Source organism: Terrapene carolina, unplaced genomic scaffold, assembly GCF_002925995.2.
Source record: "Terrapene carolina triunguis isolate 2854851 unplaced genomic scaffold, T_m_triunguis-2.0 Scaffold21, whole genome shotgun sequence".
NCBI classification, from domain to species: Eukaryota; Metazoa; Chordata; order Testudines; family Emydidae; genus Terrapene; species Terrapene triunguis.
In genome coordinates, this window is record NW_020664372.1 from 19,804,557 (window position 1) to 19,824,809 (window position 20,253).

Sequence of the window (20,253 nt, forward strand, 5' to 3'; positions counted from 1 at the left end):
TTGATGATGTCCTCAAATGATAAGCTACAGAGTTTGTCACTTTCAATGTACAGAAAGCTTGGAGCAGATAGATGTCTGCCTAGAAAATGCTACAAGAAAAGCTCTCTTCGTGTTCGCTTCTCTATCCTCTGTCTCCCCCAGGACCATTAATTAATCTTGAGTAAACACCTCGGACACACAGTGACAACAAGCTACATGCATGAAAGAGAAAGAATTTACCAGAAAAGAGACTGGTAATCTCTAGACAGGCATTGAGAAAGTGAGAAAAATTAGCCTATATTCAAGCAAATATAATGAATATCATAGGCTATTAAACCCTATAAATCATATATGCATATAGTGTGAAATAACTTGCTCACCAAGTACTCAGAATATTTTGATATATATGTATATCTTCCTTCACTTCTCTCAAAAATCCTCTATTTATCCTTTTGTCAGCACTCTGATATTTACTGTGAAGGTTCCTGAAACTGACAGAGGGAAGCCAACACAAATTTATCCTCAAGATCCACTCGACCCAAGTCCATAAGATGATCACCTGCAAATTCAATCACGTGAAGCATGGATAGTGCATAAAGCAGAAAGCGGCGTGCGCACTAACATACACAACAGTATGTATGTACAGATCTAAAGAAGAAAGAACACACTAACTCTTAAGAAAACTTAGAAAAACAGGAATGAAGGCACTACATGATTGAGCGTGCTGGACCGTAAACAAAAGATGGCGGCCTTCCAGCTATTACCAGCCAAGGGGGACGCTAAACTAGAAGCAGCTGGCCAATAAAACACTGCCTTAGGAGACTGATAGCAGACTTACTCGTATAAAGACTAATTTTACAAGTGCAATTATCGTGTTTTTTTTTTTTCTCAGCCTGGCCTCCCACCTGTCAATAATGAACAATTAGTGAAGGGAACAGGTAATAGGACAAGAGTATTTGTGTAGCCAGATGTGTATATTTTTGTCATATTTGAACAAAAGTGTCTATATTTAGAGAGAATCTTCTTTTTCCCATATCTCCTTTATTTATCAACCGATTTTGATAAAATTTGAAATGGAGTCAGTTTTGTCTTTTTTAGAGGCCCCTCATATTGTGAGGCCCTAAGCTGTAGCTTAGTTAGTTTATGCCTTAATCCGGCCTTGCGGACAGACCCTGAGACTTAACAGTGCTACTTGGTGTCACTATAATAAATAGACAATTATGGTCCTTTAGTTTAATACGAAAACGACAGGAATGAAAAACAGCAACAACATGAATAGGTTAGTTGTTTCAAACAAAACACCTAGTAGATTTATTACAACAACATGCAACAATGCTCACCTACGTGGGTTTGTGCTGCAAAATGTAGTACTATATCAATTTTCTCAGTTTCAAAAAGTAGTTTTATAAAATGGGGTTCACAGATGTCACCCTAAAGAGAAAAACAATTAGATTAAAAACAAAGATAGCAATCCAAGTCAGTTTTTAATAATGGAGTCTCGATTCTTAACTGTACCAAGATTTATCTAAAGTGTATAAACAGCATGTAGTCTGTTTTGTTCATTTTATCTATGACTTTATGCAGGACTGCATTCCTATTGATTACTTGTATACTATCATGTCAGTCCATATTTATTGAATAGTTTATTTTAAAAAACATAGTACACGAGAATCAAAAAGAGCTAAGCACTTACATACAAGTGGGACTACCTCAATGAGTAAATGTGGGGGAAGTACTCTGTTGATACTTACAATAAACTATTACATAAAATAAATTCCCAAATCATGTCCAAAAGTCATTCAGTTCCCTCAACACATTTTACAGCTAAAGAAATAAAATTCTGTGTAACCCTCATACTTGCAGTCAAACTAGCCATACTCTTGAAATAGCAGAAATGTTACTTTAAACATAAAAGGACCAGTTAATTTAACCTATATTCATTAATTGAATAAAGTTCATATTAAAAAGTCACAATCTCGTGGAGGGTGAGGGGGTTCAAACCAACAACTTCCCTGTCAGACCCTGTTGGTGATGATAAAGGAAGGATATTCTTAAATTCTAGAACTAGCTGCTGTCAATATTAAAATAGTTTTTAAATTACACAGAATAAATATTAAGTGAATTAGCAATGGCAAGAGCCACTGTAAGTTTATTAGAGAAAATACAAAAATTACATCTTTGAAATTATCTAATTAGTTTACTTCAGCACTTACACTCTGCAGTTAATATACATTTTCATGAATTGGAATGTGAACTACCACAGAAAGAGCAAGTGAAAAAACTCTGTCCTAAAACAATCTTCATGAAGCCAGAATTTGTAGGCTAAGCCACAGGGTGAAAAGTTCTGTTATTTGAAAGAATAAGAAAGTCAGTTAATAGAAAATTAAGACTGCCCATAGGAAAAAGCAAGTAAAGTCTTCAAAGAGCAAGCAAAAGCACTGCTAAAAACAAAGAAAAGAATCACATATCCAATTTTTTTAAGTGATTCAAAAACTGCTTTCCTGTAGTTATGCATTAATAGAGAACAAACTACAGCTACCTCTAAAAATGAGGAAATAGAAATGTACTTCACGCTTTCCAAGCGGCGGCCAGCACATCCCTCAGCCCGCGCAGCTTCCCGCAGCCCCCATTGGCCTGGAGCAGTGACCCGCGGCCAGTGGGAGCCGCGATCGGCCAAACCTGTGGACATGACAGGTAAACAAACCGGCCAGGCCTGCCAGGATGCTTACCCTGGCGGGCAGTGTGCCAAAGGTTGCCAATCCCTGCTATACATAAAGCATAAAGATATTATGAATAATTTGTGAATGAACAGCGACACCTAGTGGCTTTAAAAAATGGAAGATGAACTGAAGATCATTCTAGGATCTAGCTCATAGTTTTCGGAAGCAAGGCAACCAACTGGCTGGCAATAGTTCCAATAATATAACTATTTTGTATAACTACACAGGCAAAAGTGTTAGTTTACCTTTGCTCAAAATGCTACACACCAAAAAACACACTAGGGAAACATTAGGTTGACATTTTCCCATTTCCCCACCTCAATGCTAAAACACACTAGTAAATGTTCTTTAAACATCAGCATTACTCAGCCTTTGCTACAGAAACCAGCGTGTTTGCAAAAAGTCAATGAAGGATTTAAAATAATGTGTTTCTTACTGTACCTCTACAGAAATACACCCTTCAGAGAGTCATCAAAATTCCAGTAATTTTCAGTGGGGAATGCTGAACAATGCTAATACTCTTAAAATTATACACAAATATTAGAACCTGCAGGCTTTTGGTTTTGGCCCTTGCAATGCATAGCACATAGTACTTAGTATAGCTATATACTTCGTAGTATGCTCTCATAATCTTAAAATATATCACCAGCCCAATTATCTGTTACATTAACATTCTGCACTTATATTAGGCTTCCCAGTTTTAGAAGTACTTTACAAACATCAGCTAATTAATCCATGCAAAACCCTTGTGAGGTGTGTAATGAAGTATTATCCCCATTTTACAAATGAGGAAGCTGAGGCACGTAAGATTTAAATAGAACAATCCCCCTCATTCATCAGGGAAAAGAAGCTCTTTACCACACCAGTATATTGTTTTTAAAAGAAGAGAGGACACCATCTAATCTAATTTTATCTAGAGAAACAGCAGCATAACCCTAATGGTAGGGCGTCTTTATATATAGGAAAGTTAGGTATAAATTGCCTTGGGTCCACACACACGCTGTTGTTTTTTTTAAACCTTATCTGGCATCTTATCCCACTTTAATTAATCCTCTTTGGAAGATACACAACTATTTTGGAGTGAGTTACACTGGAATATAGTTTATATGGACTCTTCCCTATTTCAGATTAACCGTACCACTTCTGGAAGTCCTTCCACTGCCACCCCACATTGCACTGTTTCACATCTAGGTCAGCCTGTTTACTGCATGCCCTCTACTGCTCCAGGATCACCTTGACTGGATGTCACCATCCTGTTTAAATACTGGCATGTTCCCAGGTATGCCCCTTTGTGATTCCAGCTCATGGCAAGCTCATATACATGAAGTTACATATCTATTACATCAGTAGCCATGCCACATTCACGTCCTCGACTTTGGCTCCCTGACCAGTTGGAACATTTTGCAGAGGCATCCTCTCTTGCTGTTCACAGTGTTAATGAAGTAGCTCCTTTCTCCTATCCAAGTGCCCAGTAAGCCTTTATAAACCAGGTAAGATGAGTCTCCCAGAATGACAGGGGAAATCACACCAGCATTCATGTTCATAGTGGTCTTGGGAGCAAGTATCCCATTTTTCCTTGCATAAAACAATGCTGAATTTCTAAAGTTCCTGGCATCACAGATTCCCACACTATCCCATATTGACCCCGATCACTATGGAAGGGCAACCAACCAGGTCTTGTAGCATCCTGGCGAAATACATTTTTCTCCCAATGAACTCTGAGGTCTGGTTTTGGGGACAAACACTGGGCACCTGGGTCCCATCAATGGCCCCAATAAAATTCAGAAATGCCACTGTGCAAATCCACCATCAATAACCATCTATGCGTTTCCAAGTTCTACGATCAGCCAGCAGCACCCGCTCAACAGCAGCATAGACCTCCTTAACAACAGCCCAACCACCTGATCTACTAACACCAAACTAGTTATAGCAAAAAACACCATACCAAAGAAACTCCCCCATTTAGAAAAGCCCCTAGTCACAGAAGCTCAGGATTCATGTCTGTGTTCTCATCTTGAATTTCTGCTCCAATACTCATAACTAATGCACATACAAGGTCATTCTGCTGTCTACACTCGCACTCATTCCCAGGAATCTGTATCATGCCATCCTATAAGAAGGCATTGTATCAGTCTGACTAGGGCAGTGGTATCAAATTGTGTTGAAACTGGTAACCTTTATAAAGCTGTAAATACCATTTCTTCAGCAATGCCACATGCATCCTTAGCTGTCACGCCACTCAACTCATAGCATTTCACATGTTTACACTTATGTTACTAAACTGAGTATCTGAACGGTGGGAAAGAGGAAGCCACAGGATTTGCAGGCATTTAAGGGTTCTAAATGGGCAGGTTATGTTTAAACACACATCTGTGACATCTTCCAAGCACATTTGAGGTTTTGAGTCATGGAACAGGTAACATTACCAGCAGATCAACAAGAGCACAGGAATTTACGTAACAGAACATACTAGCGGCCCATACAATTCAATATTCCACTCGGGCAGTGGTCTGTATTTGATACTCCAAAGTACAGTTATTCATAAAGTTAGCCCAGAAGTTAGGAGAGTAAAACAAAGATCACTCCATTATGATGCAGAGGTTTGATTAAATTCTAACCTTTAGTCTCTAATTATGTATTTCAGTTTTTGAGGGGTTACCCCATGCGTTGGTGGCATATACTTTTAGATTATAGACACTGTATCAGAAGTTTGCAGTAATATGCGATGTTGACACCCATACACACATGGTCAGAAGTTGAAGTTATACAGTGTAACCAAAAGCAGAAGCTATAGTTCCATGAGAAGAAAAAGATGGAGATTCCCACATCAGGTGTCAGTTCTGCAGAAGCCCAGATATAAAAGCCTGGCCAACCTCAGATTTTACAAGCTTAACTTGCTAGTTTGCTACTAAAAAATCTGCCATACCTGGATAAACTTGTAGTTTTGCTTCTCAGAAATGGTTTCAAGATTCTTCAAGCTTGCACAATAGTCCAGCTTAAGAAAAAAACACAGAATATTACTATGACGATGAGTTTTCTTTAACGATTCTATATTAGATCCTGCTTATTTACTAACTGAGCAAGTCTCTAATTAACAAGCTTGAGGAGAAGGTGCTAAAACTATTGTTTAAAATAGATCTGCAGAGAGGTCAACTTCTCTGTTTAAAACGTATATTATGTGCCGATTGAAAAATCTAGCAATAATCAATTAAATAAAAGCTTAGAATCCTAGTCCCTCAGAATTGATCCATCTGTCCACACTTATTTGTTGGCCACATAATTCTCTGATATCATTTGGTAGCCAAAACAGATGATTGTGAGATGGGCAAATAAAAATGAGAAACAGTTGAAGTCTTCCAAAACAGAGGCATTTTCATATGAATGTTCTCTAATAAAGAGAGTGGAAGGAATGTATGAAAGTTGGGGTAAAATATTAAATTTTGGCAGAGGAAACATTTGAAAGTGATCCTCTTTTTAAAATTCCCAGACTCGTTAACATTATAGACCCTGATTCTAAAAATACACATACGATTAAGCATTTGCTTCAGTGATATTACTCACATGAGTAAAGTTAAGCTTCTGTACCAGTATTTTCAGGATTGGGCCAGACTTTGCTATGACACATGCTATTGTGGTTGGTTATATTATGGAAGTGCAGAAGAGTTTGTTGTGAAGGTGAAGAGTCTTTGAAAGTTTTGCTCTGAAGATTACCTTACCTGGAGGTTTCCAGTGATTGTGTTTAATGAGATCTGCAGTTGAGCAATCTTTACTCTAATCCAATGGCTTGCAACTTTCCAGAATACTGTATCCCTTTCAGGAGTCTGATTTACACCTCACTTAAAAACAATTTGCTTACAAAATCAGACATAAAAATAAAAGTGTCACAGCACACTATTACTGAAAAATTGCTTACTTTCTCATTTTTACCATATAATTATAAAATAAAATCAATTTCTACCTAATGCCTGATTGAGAACCACGGTCTAACCAAATAAGTTGTCTGGGGTAGAAGTTTCAAAACCACTGTAGAAAGCGTGACATGGCTGAGAAGCAGATTTGAAACTCATGGCTACTCCAAATAAAAATGCTTCGTTTGATTAGAATTAAGGTACAGTATGCGAAACAAAGAACATGTTAGCAGAATTGAGGTGGGCGTTGAGAACTGGGCTTTAGATCAGGCCCTAAATTAGCACATAAAACATGCCAACTCTGAATTTTAAGAAATTCAAGGTCTAATGTAAAACTTTCCACATCAAGCAAACTTTCAACATATTGTATATTAACTGCTTCATATTATTTCACATTTCTTTAGAGAGAGAAAAAACACAAAAACTTACCTTATCTAGATTGATAATCAAATAGTTTGGATAGTTTTCTACAAGAGACACAACCACATGTGATGCACTGCAAGTTTAAAAAAAGAATAATCCTGTTTTAAATACGATTATATAGATAACTTTAGGATACCAGCTCCCTAGAGACAAAACCCTAAATGACACAAAAATAAACTGATTTTTTTTTAAATTTGCTAATGTTGCTTTTTGTTATCCTTTTAATAAGCATGTAATGTTAGGGTATGTCTACTCCCAGCCGCTAGTTCGGCGGCTGGGAATCGAAGTTCTGGGTTCGACTTATCGCGTCTTGTCTGGACGCAATAAGTCGAACCAGGAAGTGATCGCTGTCGACTGCGGTACTCCAGCTATACGAGAGGAGTACCGCGGCATCGACGGGGGAGCCTGCCTGCCGCGTGTGGATCGAGGTAAGTTCGAACTAAGGTACTTCGACTTCAGCTACGTTATTCACGTAGCTGAAGTTGCGTACCTTAGTTCGAATTGGGGGGTAAGTGTAGACCAGGCCTTAGTGAATTAAAAGCTAGAGAAATAATTTTATTCTATAATTAAAGTTTTGCTGTTCTAGCCACTTTCCCCCCCCCCCCAAAAAATCAGTAAGATCTCATTTGTTCAAATGTCACAGTTTTCTAATATGCTGATATTTAGGTTATACAGTTTATCTTTGGCCTCAATTCTTCATATACTTATACATGGCTTTAAAATTTATAGGTGTGTGGTTCCACTGCACAGAGTTAAGCATATGACTGTTTGCAAGATTAGGATCTGTGTAACCTTAAACATACCAACAGTCTCAATGATCTGTGCTTCAATACTGAGCCATGGGTTCTGTTCATACATTACCGTGGTTCTGTTCATACATTACATTAGTTTCTACACCTAAGCACATTTCAGAATTTATTTTTGTGAATTTCTCTCTGCACCTTAATTGGCCAATTAAGGTAAAGAGAGAAATGTATAACACATGGAGCCCATGCATCTGGTTAGCAAATCTAGGAGCTTCAGACACTTCTGGGAAGAGGGGGAAATGGAGGTGGGGGCACAAAGAGCCCCAACATGGGGAGAAGGGGGAAATGGGCACTTTGCATACCATTTCTCCCCCCAAGCTCCCTGCGGACCATCCTCACATTCCCTTTATTTCAGGGACTCTTGCCAACTCTGCTCACCCACCCCTCATCAAGGGGCTCTGTATGCCACTCCCATATCCCCCTCCACCATACTACTGTCCTCCATTCTCCCTCCAAGCCAGGGGCCCTGTATGCCCCTCCTTGCCCTCTGTGCTCATACTACAGTACTCCATTCTCCACCCAATCCCCTTTACCAGGCCCCCTATGCCAGGGGGTCCATGTGCCTCCCATTCCTTCCATGCAAGGGTCCCTCATTCTCTTTGCCATGCCCTTCCTTCCCCATGGCTCCCCACCATTCTTATTTCTTTTGTTTCTGTCCTAGAGATAAGTCATTGAGGTTGTCAACACTTTTAAACTATTAGGAGGACGAGCAGAGCTGAGATGAGGCATATTATGCTGGAAGATGTTCACGGCTTTGATTAACCAGTTCTTTGATCTACAGATCATATCTCTGAGGTTCTATTGTAACTAACACTTCAGGAATGGAGGTTGTTCACAACTCAAATGTTCGTAACTCTGAACAAACATCATGGTTGTTATTTCAAAAGTTTACAACTGAACTTTAATGACTTAATACAAATTTGAAACTTTACTATGCAAAAAAAAATGCTGCTTTTAACCATCTTAATTTAAATGAAACAAGCACTGATACAGTTTCCTTACCTTGTCCAATTTTTTTCAAACTTTCCTTTTTTAAATAATTTATGTTTAACACAGTACTGTACCGCATTTCCTTTTTTTCTGTCTCTGCTGCTGCCTGATTGTATACTTCTGGTTCCAAATGAGGTGTGTGGTTGGCCAGTCAGTTTGTAACTTTGAACTGTAACCACTGTACTGAAATTGATAATTTTGCTATTCAGACACAAGGAGCACTTACGTGTCCTCCATTTCTCGCTTCCAATTTTCTGATTTTCATCAAAAAGCAAAGGATTCTGCCCATTGATACTTAAAAATTCCTTGAAATTTTGGAATTGATTGAATATAGCATTTAAAAGTATCACATATTGTGACAGGCTGGAACTTACTACCTCCTAAGAGCCTGTGTACCAAGGTTCAATACCCAGGGTCCCTGACACACAGTCCTTACTCATGGGTGCAGGGAAATTATGAGGAATAAACTCCACTTCCTCTCTTTTATGAGGCAAGATTAAAAAGACTGGGACTTTTCAGTTTGGAAGACACAACTAAGGAAGGGATACAATAGAGGTCTATAAAATTATGAATGATGCCAAGAAAGTGAATAAGGAAGCGTTATTTCCTCCCTCACATAAGGAGCATGTTTAAAACAAACAAAATGAACTTCTTCACATAACGCACAGTCAACCTGTGGAACTCAGTGCCAGGGGATGTTGTGATGGCCAAAACTATAACTGCGTTCAAAACAGAATTAGATAAATTCATGGAGGATAGGTCCATCAATGGCTATTAGTCAAGATGGTCAGGGATACAACCCATGCCCGAGATGTCCCTAAGCCTCTGAATGCTAGAAGCTGGGAGTGGATGACAGCGAATGGATCATTTGGTAATTGCCCTGTTCTGTTCATTCCCTCTGAAACACCTAGTATTGGTCACTATCAGAAGACAGTATACTGGGCTAGATGGACCATTGATTTGACCCAGTATGGCCATTCCTATATACAAAGAAACAGAGAAATGTCATGGAATGTACCTTGCTTCATTTGGCCAATCAGCTTAGCTTAACAGATGCAAAACACTGTAAGTATGCACATTCTCAAATTAATAAAAACCTGTTCTTACATCGATTTAGCTGAAGACAGTCAAGAAGAGGTTTAAGCTCAATCAGTATAAACTAGTCTTTTGCCCTGCTTTAACCAATCAATTTTCAAACCAATTTAAGTTTTCCTGGTACAAATTCTGTATTTAAGACAAGGGTTTTTTTTGTTTTTAAAAAAAAGGAATAAAGAAAAAATTCCTAGAGATTTACCTTGTCTATACTAGGCTTTGCCAGTACAGCTCTAACGGCAAACCCTTCTAGTGGACATGCCACCTTCCCCAACAACATTTTTGCTAGTATAACTGCATTTACATTAGGGCTTTTGGCAGCATTGTTATGTAGTTTTGAGGTGTGATACCCCTCCCCCCAGTTGCTATGCCAGCAAAACTTTTAAGTGTAGACCACATATCAGTCTTCCACAGACAGCTAATTTGATGTATCATCCTCTCCGATCTCCATTATGTGCTAACTTGCATGTGAATGAGAAATATTTAATATATAAGGTAATTAGTATAAACTGTTGTCCCTTCAACTTGGTAAAGAAAGCAGAATGCAGCTTTTGCCATAAAGGGCCACTAAACTGAATAGATAACTACTTTTGTCTGAAATTGTTTGTTTACTGCTGATAACTAAAGACCTCCGTGACATTTTCCACTTGGGGCCCGGGGGCAGCAACCCCGAAACTCCAAGCCGCAGCAACCCCGAAACTCCAAGCCCTGATTTTTACTAAACAGTGACAAAAACTTAACCTTACTGATAACATCCAGGAGCACTATAATAAAAAGAAGGCGGAAGTTTCCCACCTACCATTTAGTTACTGCATTTGACATGCTATTTTTCTATATCCCCTGTATTGCCACTGCAGCCCATTTCCGCGCAGCTATCCGCCAGGGCAGAGCTGCCAGTTTCCAGGGTCAGGGTCATCGCCAGCTCTCCCTGTTTGCGCAAGTCTTTCACACAGCAACCAGCAAAAGAAAGACAACTCTGGGCATGGGGACGTGCGGGACGGCGGAAGCTGGCGCGGGGACTCAGCCGCAGGCACAGTCTCTGAAGCGGCTTTTAGCGCTGTGCTGCTGCGAACTGCTCGAGCGTGCGGTTACCTGCCCCGGGCCTGTCAACATGGGCAGGAGCGGGCAGGGGAGGAACCCGCCCCACCCCCGGCTGTCCCGGAGGGGCAGAGGCTGCGCTCGCACCCCGCCAAGCGGGGCTCCGGACGGCCTCACAGACAGCGAGGGGGTCCCCGGCCGCTGCAAGGGGATGCGGGTCGGCGGCCCAGCGGCGGGACAGCGGCAGAGACTCACCCCGCCCCACTCCCAGGCGCCGCTACTGCCGCCGCGGGGAGACGGCTCGCGGCTCAGACCCCGCCCCCCGCGCCCGTTACTCACATGAACCCGGCGCCGCCCGTCACCAGGAGCCGCTTGGCAAAGCCCGAAGACCCCACGGCAGCCCCAGGACCCCCAGCGCCCGACATCATCCGCGCTTTACGGCACTACCGCTGCTCGCCCCCTGCCGTCACTTCCCGGCGTTGTGTCTCACCACCCCGTTTTCCGCCACTGCGCATGGGCGAAGCGGTCCCTCTTTCCCCGCGCGTGCACAGTGATACCCTATCCTACTGCCCTCTTCCGCGTTCACGTCGGGAGCGCGCGGGTGGAGGGGTGCGCCAGCGGCGGCGCGGGTCCATGGATTGGGCAGGGGCAGCCCCCCCCCAGCAGAGAGCAGACGGACGCTGGGGGGGTCCCCCGAAACATGCCTACCCTCTCACCCGCCCCCTCCATGGCAGCCGTAAAATACGGTTTCACGACACTTGGCCGCCGTATGTCCAAGCTAAGCAACGGACACGTAGCGGCCTGGCGACGGGCCGAGTCTCGGGCTCTCGCTGCAGGAGGGAGGGGGGAATAACAATGGAGGAGGCGAGGCAGGCGCTGGCTCCGCCCCGTGGCTCGTACTCTGTTCCTATTGGTTCTCCCTCCGCCGGCTCCAGCTGTGCACGGGGGACTGTCACGTGATACAGAGGCGGCGGGGGACCCGTGCCGCTGCCGGGGATGGGGCGGCTGCTGTGGCTGCTCTGCGTGGCCGTGGGCAGCAGCCGCTGGTGGCTGCGGGGCGCCCAGGGGAAGACGCTGCGGGGCCGCTTCTCCAGCGCGGGGGGCGGGGCGCAGCCGGCGGCGCGGTTCCAGTTCCACGGTAGGTGCCCGCTGCCGCTCCGGGCGCGGGTGGGAGCCGGCGGCTCCGCAACCCGCGTCTGGGGGCCGCGGGACCCGTTTGCAGCGTGAGGCCCCGCCCCTGTTACCACAGCTGGGCTGGGTGGCGAGCCCTGCCTGGCGCCCCCGAGCCCAGCGCTGTCCGCGGGTGGAGCCGGGCGCACACGCGTGCCAGGAGCCGGAGGGGGCCTGCAACAGGTTTGGAAGGGCGACTAGGGAATGTCCGCGCTACAGTGGCTGCAGCCCGAGCGTGGGCGCTCCCCACAGCCGGGAAAGGGGGGATTCATCGCTGTAGTTAACCCTTGCCCCCCTTTGAGAGGCAGCAGCTGGATCAAAGGAAATATTCTTCCATTGACCAGACTGTGTTGACAGTGTGGGTTAAGTCGAGGTAACTATGTTGCACAGGGCATGACATTTTTAATAGCTCTGAGCATTGTAGCTAGATCAACCTAAGTTTTAGGTATAGACCAGGCCTTGGAGGTAAACCATTCAGGGTATGTCTACACTGTAATTTAAAAACCTGCTGACTCGGGCTAAGGAACTGTTTAATTGCAGTATAGATGTTTGGGCTTGGGCTGCAGCTGGAACTCTGGGATCCTCCCACCTTGCAGGTCCTAGAGCCTGAGCCCAAATGTCTACACCACAATTAAACAGCCCCTTAGCCAGAGTCCTGTAAGCCTGAGTGAGATGGCAAGGGTTTTTGATGTCAGTGTACCCATACCTGAAGAGGCCTTTCAGTAATCTAGTTTGCCTCTGCTAGTGCCCAAATATCCTAATAGATTATATAGTGATGAAAGCACATTAAGAACTAGATACTGTTATCAGTCTGTCTCAGTGACTTTGCACAGGAGATCGCTATCACTATCCATTTTACAGATGGGGAAAGTGGGACGCACGGAGGGGTAGCGACTTGTCCAAAGCCACATAGCAAGCCAGTGGCAGAGCCAAGAGTTTTATGAGCTTTGGCTACAAAAGAGTTGCCATGTAATAATACTTTTTTTTTTTTAATTATCTTGAAGGTATTTTGCATTATGTTTGCTTAATTTTAATAGTAACTCAGATTATATGTTAAATCACTAAATAGTAACTAGAATGATACTTAATACTCTACATTCCTCAATCAGAAAGTTTCAAGGAGCCTTGTAGCTTTCTCCACTTACTATATGTATGTGCCCTTAACATGTCAGGATGTTTCCCAGAAAATGCCTCTTCTGCAAACACCTCTGTACAGGTTATCAGTTATTAATAATAATGTTATAAAACAATTTTTATGTCTTTTATTGGGACACGTTTATGAAAGGTCTAATTATGCAGATGAAGAATGATTAGCCTGTACCATAGACATGCATAGTGCTTTACAGATATCTAAGACACTATCCCTGTCACCAAGTTCTTACCATGTGAGACCGCTATCCTGCAACTGACTCTGTGTGGTGAACCCCTGCTCCTGTGCAGAGCCCCATTTAGGTCAATGGAAGTCCACTTGCTCAGAGCCAGTTGCCGGATTAGTGCCTGAATTAGATACGAGTGTAAGAGATAATACACAAGAGGTGGAAAAGAGGTGGGAGTCTTTAGAGTTTAAAAGCAAAACAATGCCGACATAAATTTGAAGACATTTATATTTTTGCCATTTGTATTGTTTTGACTTACTCTGACTAGAATTCTCGATTCTAAGAATTTTTTCTTTTAAGAATGGGGGGTATGTATTATATTTAATGTAAAGACCACATGATGGTGTGGAATAAATGGATTTACTGGCATGAGTTGGGGATATCTGATTTATTCACAAGTGATGAAATATTGAGTGATGCAAGTTATCCTCAAACAAATAAAACTTTTTCACCAGGCCATATATTTGCCGTGTATATCTACACGCACCCCATGTTACTGACTAACTTCTAGAAGTTCTTTTTTTTTAAAAAAAATTGGTGCTGTTTTGTATTTATTTATATTTAAGTATCTTAGTTCTCATCAGTTCTACTCTACAGCAGACGATAAAATAATCGTGATTTTAAAGGTTAGTATCTCAAGCCCTTCCAGATTTAGAATCAAGTGCTACATTCCATAGGGAAGCTTGGAATCTATTCTTTCTAGCCCAAAGGATCTTTAACCAGTCACTAGTACAAAACTGAATAGAACAATTCCTGGACCTTGGACAGATGTAAATTGTGAGGAAAGGGGGAGACAATTATCTGGAAGGCTTTTTTTTTTTTAGTTGTTTAAAGTATAACATACATTTATGTTTATGTTACTGAGGCCAGAGTTAGGATTTTGTGCAAGTTAAGATCATGAGAATGGTGTTCAATGGAGAGTAGTTGGCTGGGCTTGCAAAGGTTTTGTATTCAATTTGACAGCCTGTCTGTCTGTCTAATGTAATAACTTTCAAACACCACATGCAATCAGTTCCAAAATTTCAGGGAATGTTCTAGGCATCAATGGCCATTACTCCCTCCAATTTCCCTGCCAGCTCTTTAGCACAGCCACCACCTCAAACACCTCTGCAGTTGGCAGTAGAACAAACAACAGGTTGATGGCACCCTTTAACACCTTCCAGCATAACAGTACCCCATCTTGTCTCTACCTATCCTCCCAATAGAGTGCAACATGTTGACACCCTGGATAACTTAGCACTCAGACAGAAAGAAGAGTTGCGGGGGAGGGGCCAGGGAGGCATGCACACATCCCCCCCCTGGTGTGGGAGGGGGAATGGGGGTTACAGAGAGTCTCTTCCTGTGAGGGGTATGGAGGGCATGGGGAAGTGGAAATTGGGGTGCACTCAGAGCTGCTGGGTGTGGGGTAAGGGATAGGAGAATGGGGATCCATCTGGTATGGGAGGAGGTGAGATTGGAGGGCACACTGAGACCTGGTCAGGATGGAGATGCGAGGGAGTTGCAGGGTGCCCCTGAAACAAAGGGGAATGGGAGGATCGCACACAGGGAGCATGTGGAGGGATGGAATACAGGGATGCATGCATTCCACTCCTGGTGTATACAGTAAGCTTGACCTACAGATGGTACAAAGTGTGTGACTCCAAGTCCCTAGTTAACCTCAATGACTGTATGACTAGTCAGTCGGTATGCTAAGAAGGTTGGCTGGAGCTAGAGGAAATCACTTCCTCCAGCTTAATCATAGAATATCAAGGTTGGAAGGGACCTCAGGAGGTCATCTAGTCCAACCCCCTGCTCAAAGCAGGACCAATTCCCAACTAAATCATTCCACCCAGGGCTTTGTCAAGCCTGACCTTAAAAACCTCTAAGGAAGGAGATTCCACCACCTCCCTAGGTAACCCATTCCAGTGCTTCACCACCGGCCTAGTGGAAAAGTTTTTCCTAATATCCAACCTAAACCTCCCCCACTGCAACTTGAGACCATTACTCCTTGTTCTGTAGGGGGCTGAAATTTGAAGGAGCTTGACAAATGGAAAATTACCAACAGCAGAACAAAACAACGAGGTGTTGTGGTAGGGCACAGAAACTTGAGGGATTCTCAGAGCCACTCAGGAACTTTGAGTAGGAGAGAAAGGAAGAGATGTGTATATCTTCATAGCAGGGGGTGGTTGAGTTAGCTGCAGGACCAACCAAGGTCAAAGCAAGATGACCAAGAGGGAGGCTTCGTAATTGAGAAGGCAAGGCGGCAAGCTATGTCTTGCAGCAGAGGAACCCTGGACAGCACCAGAGGACTCTGATCCCAGCCCAAAGAATGATCTGAGGTGGTCAGAAAACCAAGGCAGGGAAATGCATGCAGGGTTTATTATTTTTATATAGATGTGCATATTTCTTGTGCGATTGAATAAAGAGCAATGGTGGTTTAGACTCTTGTGCAAAGTCAGTCTGTGTGTTATGTGGTATACCCATCGCATGCACTTGAAGAATTAACCTGTGGACCCCAGAAGTGCTGGAGTTCTGGGAGAGAAGCTACAAGGGAGACTGAGGGGTCAGTACTGGTCCTAGGGGCTGGGTAGTTGGACTGTGAGGTCTCCGCTCTCTGGAGAGGGTGTGATATAGGAACTGCCCCTCAAGAGTATGACTAGGGATTCCAGACCAGGGGCAGTGACTGGACCATGCTTATGCTCTGGTGACCTAAAGCACACGTGGCCCAATGAAGTGAGCCCCCTTACAGTAGTCTGGAGAGTGACCAAGAGTGGTCCATCTGGATCTGTGACATGCATTAAAAAGGTACTGCTATAGCTGTCTAGGTACTCTTCCAGTTTTATCTGTGTGATCCGCATAAGACATGTAGTTGATTTTATTTTTTTAAATATCAAGGTGACCATGCTGTTCTGTATATCAGAATCAACAATGTAGCAGCAGCTGTTGAAAAAGAGGCCAGACTTCACCTTTTTCAAGCACAGGAATGGCTAAAGCTGCAGGACAGCACCCAAGATCACAGCTGTGGAGAGAAACTGTCCAAAGCTCAGCTGACAAGTGAGTTTTTTTTTTTTTTTTTTTTTTTTTTTACACCTTGAAGTCAGCGTTCTTTTAAGTGTATGTGTTTCAGATAAATTCATGGTCTCATTGAAGTCAGTAAGGTTTTTGTTATCAATTTAAGTGAAACCAGAACGGTGCCTTCAGTATTTTTTTGTTTAATTACAAAGAGATGTAGTTGGTTTGCTTGTGTCTTTTTTGGAGGATTTTTTATTTTACAAATGATGTCTCGTTAAACAGCTGGGATACTAATATTCCTTGACAAACCAAGTAGTGAAACATTTTAAGGTAGGTAATTTTATATCAAGTCTCATTATAACCCAATGCTTTCATTTGCTGAGAATTTTGAAAAATACTAGTATTTGGCTGAAATTTTCCATATGTGGGCTCAGCCTGGAGATTATTCCCATTTCACGATAGTGTAAGATTGTTATTGAGTGTGCAGAAAATCTTAACAGAAGACCTTAACAAAGTGCAGTCTCCAAGCCAGTTTGCAGAATAAAATGTTTGGGTGCCTGGGGGTTAGGGCAGGAATTAGTTCTTCAAATGCACAGTTGGGTGTGGGGGGGGTGTTATTCTCTTTGTTGGAACAGGAGAAAACAGGTTTTATAAACAAATAATTGCAATAGACTTCACTAATTATAAATACATTTAAGAAATGTTAAGAGGTTTCAGTCATAGTAAGAAGTGCTTGTTTGTAAGGTGAGTATAATGTGTTGTTAGAGAGTAAGGCATCCATAAGGGTAAGATTTTTATCTCAACTTCCCCCCTCCATGTTTTCTTTCACACCTCCTCGTACAATAATTTTACCATTTCTCATGTCCTTTTGTAAGTTACATCTCTCTAAAGTTAATTCAAGACTGAAGTGTGCTGTCTCATTCCACAAAGTTTGTTTAATATTAATTTCCTTTTACCATTTAATTCTGAAGTTAACTATTCATCGTTGAATCTCTAATTCAAGTGTTGTTAATATTTAAGTTGATAATTATACCAGCATAGAATATGCATGCTGTGTTGTGTTTTGTTTCTAGAAGAATAATTCAATTTTATTAAGAGGTTCTTTTCCCCTATCCCTGTAGAAAACGGCATTGTTCAAAGACAGGAAAACAAAATTAAAAGGCCAGTGTCACTCTTATGGAAGCATGAATCTGTCAACCTTTGATGTACAAAACATTGACGACCCTCATAAAATTCAGTTTCAAAGAAGTGTTAATCAAGATAATGCTTAATTTGTGTACTGATCTAAGTAAAAAAAATGTAAATGGTAGAACGACCAAACAATAGAGCGTTCAATAGCTCTGATTAATTATTTAATTGAAAGATACAGATACTAAAAGCATTATTTTGTACCATTTATTGAGTATAACATTAGACATTCTAATTGAAGCAAGCATAAAGTTTCCTTTTCAAATTAAGCAGATATTAGAGACTTCATTCATCAGTATCTTATGTGAATGCAGCTCTATTTTCATATGTTTGCCTTAGGCAACCAAGAGACCACAATCTATAGGGTAAATAGGTGACCTCTTAGCATGTTGTCAGAATAGAACCTTAACACTATCTGACTGTGGTGCTGTTTCTAAGGCTACCATATTCTGAAAACAGTTGCCTTTGTATCAGCTGTACCATTACCTATGCTTGGTTGATGGGACATGGATAACACTAGAATAATACATGCTTAAAAGAGCTACACGACACAACTTGCCTTTATTACATGTGGTGGTGTTAGTTCAGTATATGGTCCCCCGTTGTACTCAATGCTGGTTGCTTCAATGGAACCTGGAATGTGTTTCTTCCTGAATCCAACTGTTGATCAATTTAAGCCTTGAAGGAGAAGGGAAAATAGGCCTTTAAACTATATCCCAGGTACAGTAATTTAATTACAGCTATTCATAGTGGGTTTCATAAAGGGAATTAGACTCTCTAAGTTGTTTGTCTCAAATATCCTGGGGCAGTGTGTACTACAGGGGATTTTTATGTAATTTAAGATGTATTTATTTTTAATTTGCAAGTTTGCTTGTCTTCCAACTTAGACTGCTCTCTTTGTATTTTGGGAAAGGGTAGAAAGGTACTCGCGTGTCCGCTATACTCTTAATTAGTTTATAAATTTGTCACTTCTTTCATTTCTCCTTTTCCATCTAGTCATTGTCTTTTTCATCCATAATAGGGATTTCACCCCACATTGCTAGTTGTTTAGTCATCTTTTCATTGCTAGTTTGTCTCCAAAATAGCTTCAGAGAACAAATACTAATTGCTTTGTAGCACTGAACGCTTGAAAAGAGATCCCACAAAAATAATTCAAGTGTAGAACAAGAACCTTCTATTTCAACAAAGACCAGTAAAACTCTCAACACAAGTGATTTTTTTTTCTCCCCCTTTGTACCCAGTCACACCATTCTTGTCAAGGAAAAGAAATAGATGGAATAAAAACAATTGCATATACAACACAAAGAGGCTGTTTAGGAGCAGTTAATGAAAATATTGCTTCAATGTGGCTATGATTATTAACTGAAATGTTAGCTACATAAGGTAAGTCCCTTTTAGGGGACAGAGTCAGCATAGGCACATGACTTTTCATTCATGACTTACACAGGTAACTCAGTAATGCTCTAGTTGCCCCTATTTCCATTTTTCTCTGTTCCCTTTTAGTCTTGCTTCCCCACCCCAAACTCCAGCCCATCTACAAGTTGCATTCAACAGAATCTGCAGGAAACCCACAAAGATGAATACCAGGTATATATAACTTTTTCACAAGAGGCATATTGTATAGTTCTTCTAAATAACTTAAGAATACCAGAAAACTGCCAAGAAGTTGCTCAGTGGTATCACAACAGCTTTCTATTACAGTACAGTAATCTAAAGACTTGTGACTCAGAAAGTTCTTGTGATCATTGACACTGCTGCCACTGTTCTTTTCAGATGTAATGGTTCAGGGCCAAACTGTGCTACCTAATCTCTTATGTATCTTTTTTTAAGTGTAGTGCAATTTGAAAGCAGCTACATCTTTAGAGAAAATGGTCTCATTCCTCAGACCCAGTTCCACCTGCTGAGTGAAACCCACTCCTTCCTTAGCATAGGAGAAAGGGAAGGAGGTGCCAAAGTTAAGGCAGGTCACCAGAAGATGACCTCTCTTGGAAATGTTCTCTTCAGACAGGAGATAACAAATGCTTATCTCCCTGTCTGGCCGTTTGTATATTTGCATACTAAACCAGGTGCAAATTAAGAGATTGTGAAATCTGAGAGAGGGAGGGGGGGAAGAGAGAGAAAATAAAAAGAAACTATAGAGGAAGAAACAAACAGCAAGGGAGTGTCCTGTTCATGAGTAAAGACAAAGGATTGGTCTGATATATCTGGAAATGCAAAGAGACTCACTGAATTCTTCAGGTAGGAGGCAAACTGACTGTGTCCATGTCATGAAATAAGGGTAACAGCCAGTCTGGCTGTAAAGCACTGCAGGGTTTTTTGTTGAGCAATACAATGCAAGATGTGAGAGTATCTTGTTAATTAAATCTAGGCTCTAGAATGCATGTTTGATTTTATTTTATATATAACCATTTTTCTCCAATAATAATTATTGTTATTACTTGAATTTCCAGGGTTTGTTAAATAAAAGTTTATACTTAATTTCATATAAACATAACTTATTGCTATGCTGACAGGTTTCAGAGTAGCAGCCGTGTTAGTCTGTATCCGCAAAAAGAACAGGAGTACTTGCCAC

The 20,253-nt window shown here is 41.7% G+C and overlaps 2 protein-coding genes across 5 annotated transcripts in view; one reads left to right on the forward strand and one right to left on the reverse strand.

Moving 5' to 3' along the window:
- Window positions 1-11,559, reverse strand: part of TGDS (TDP-glucose 4,6-dehydratase) — a 28,668-nt gene extending 17,109 nt beyond the window's left edge. The window contains exons 1-4 of one of the 2 annotated variants that reach the window (XM_024195769.3): window positions 11,296-11,559; window positions 7,037-7,103; window positions 5,626-5,694; window positions 1,320-1,410 (exon numbers count right to left, since the gene is read on the reverse strand). In XM_024195769.3, the coding sequence (XP_024051537.1) occupies window positions 1,320-1,410; window positions 5,626-5,694; window positions 7,037-7,103; window positions 11,296-11,384 (316 nt within the window). In that variant the 5' untranslated portion in view covers window positions 11,385-11,559. The remainder of the gene's footprint in view (window positions 1-1,319; window positions 1,411-5,625; window positions 5,695-7,036; window positions 7,104-11,295) is intronic. The other variant, XM_024195768.3, reaches the window with a different exon arrangement.
- Window positions 11,560-11,952: 393 nt separating this feature from the next.
- GPR180 (G protein-coupled receptor 180) overlaps window positions 11,953-20,253 on the forward strand; it is a 28,730-nt gene continuing 20,429 nt past the window's right edge. The window contains exons 1-2 of one of the 3 annotated variants that reach the window (XM_024195764.2): window positions 11,953-12,094; window positions 16,377-16,535. In XM_024195764.2, coding sequence (XP_024051532.1) covers window positions 11,953-12,094; window positions 16,377-16,535 — 301 coding nt within the window. Of the gene's footprint in view, window positions 12,095-12,259; window positions 12,310-16,376; window positions 16,536-20,253 lie in introns of those variants that run through there. The other 2 variants (XM_024195765.2, XM_024195767.2) reach the window with 2 other exon arrangements.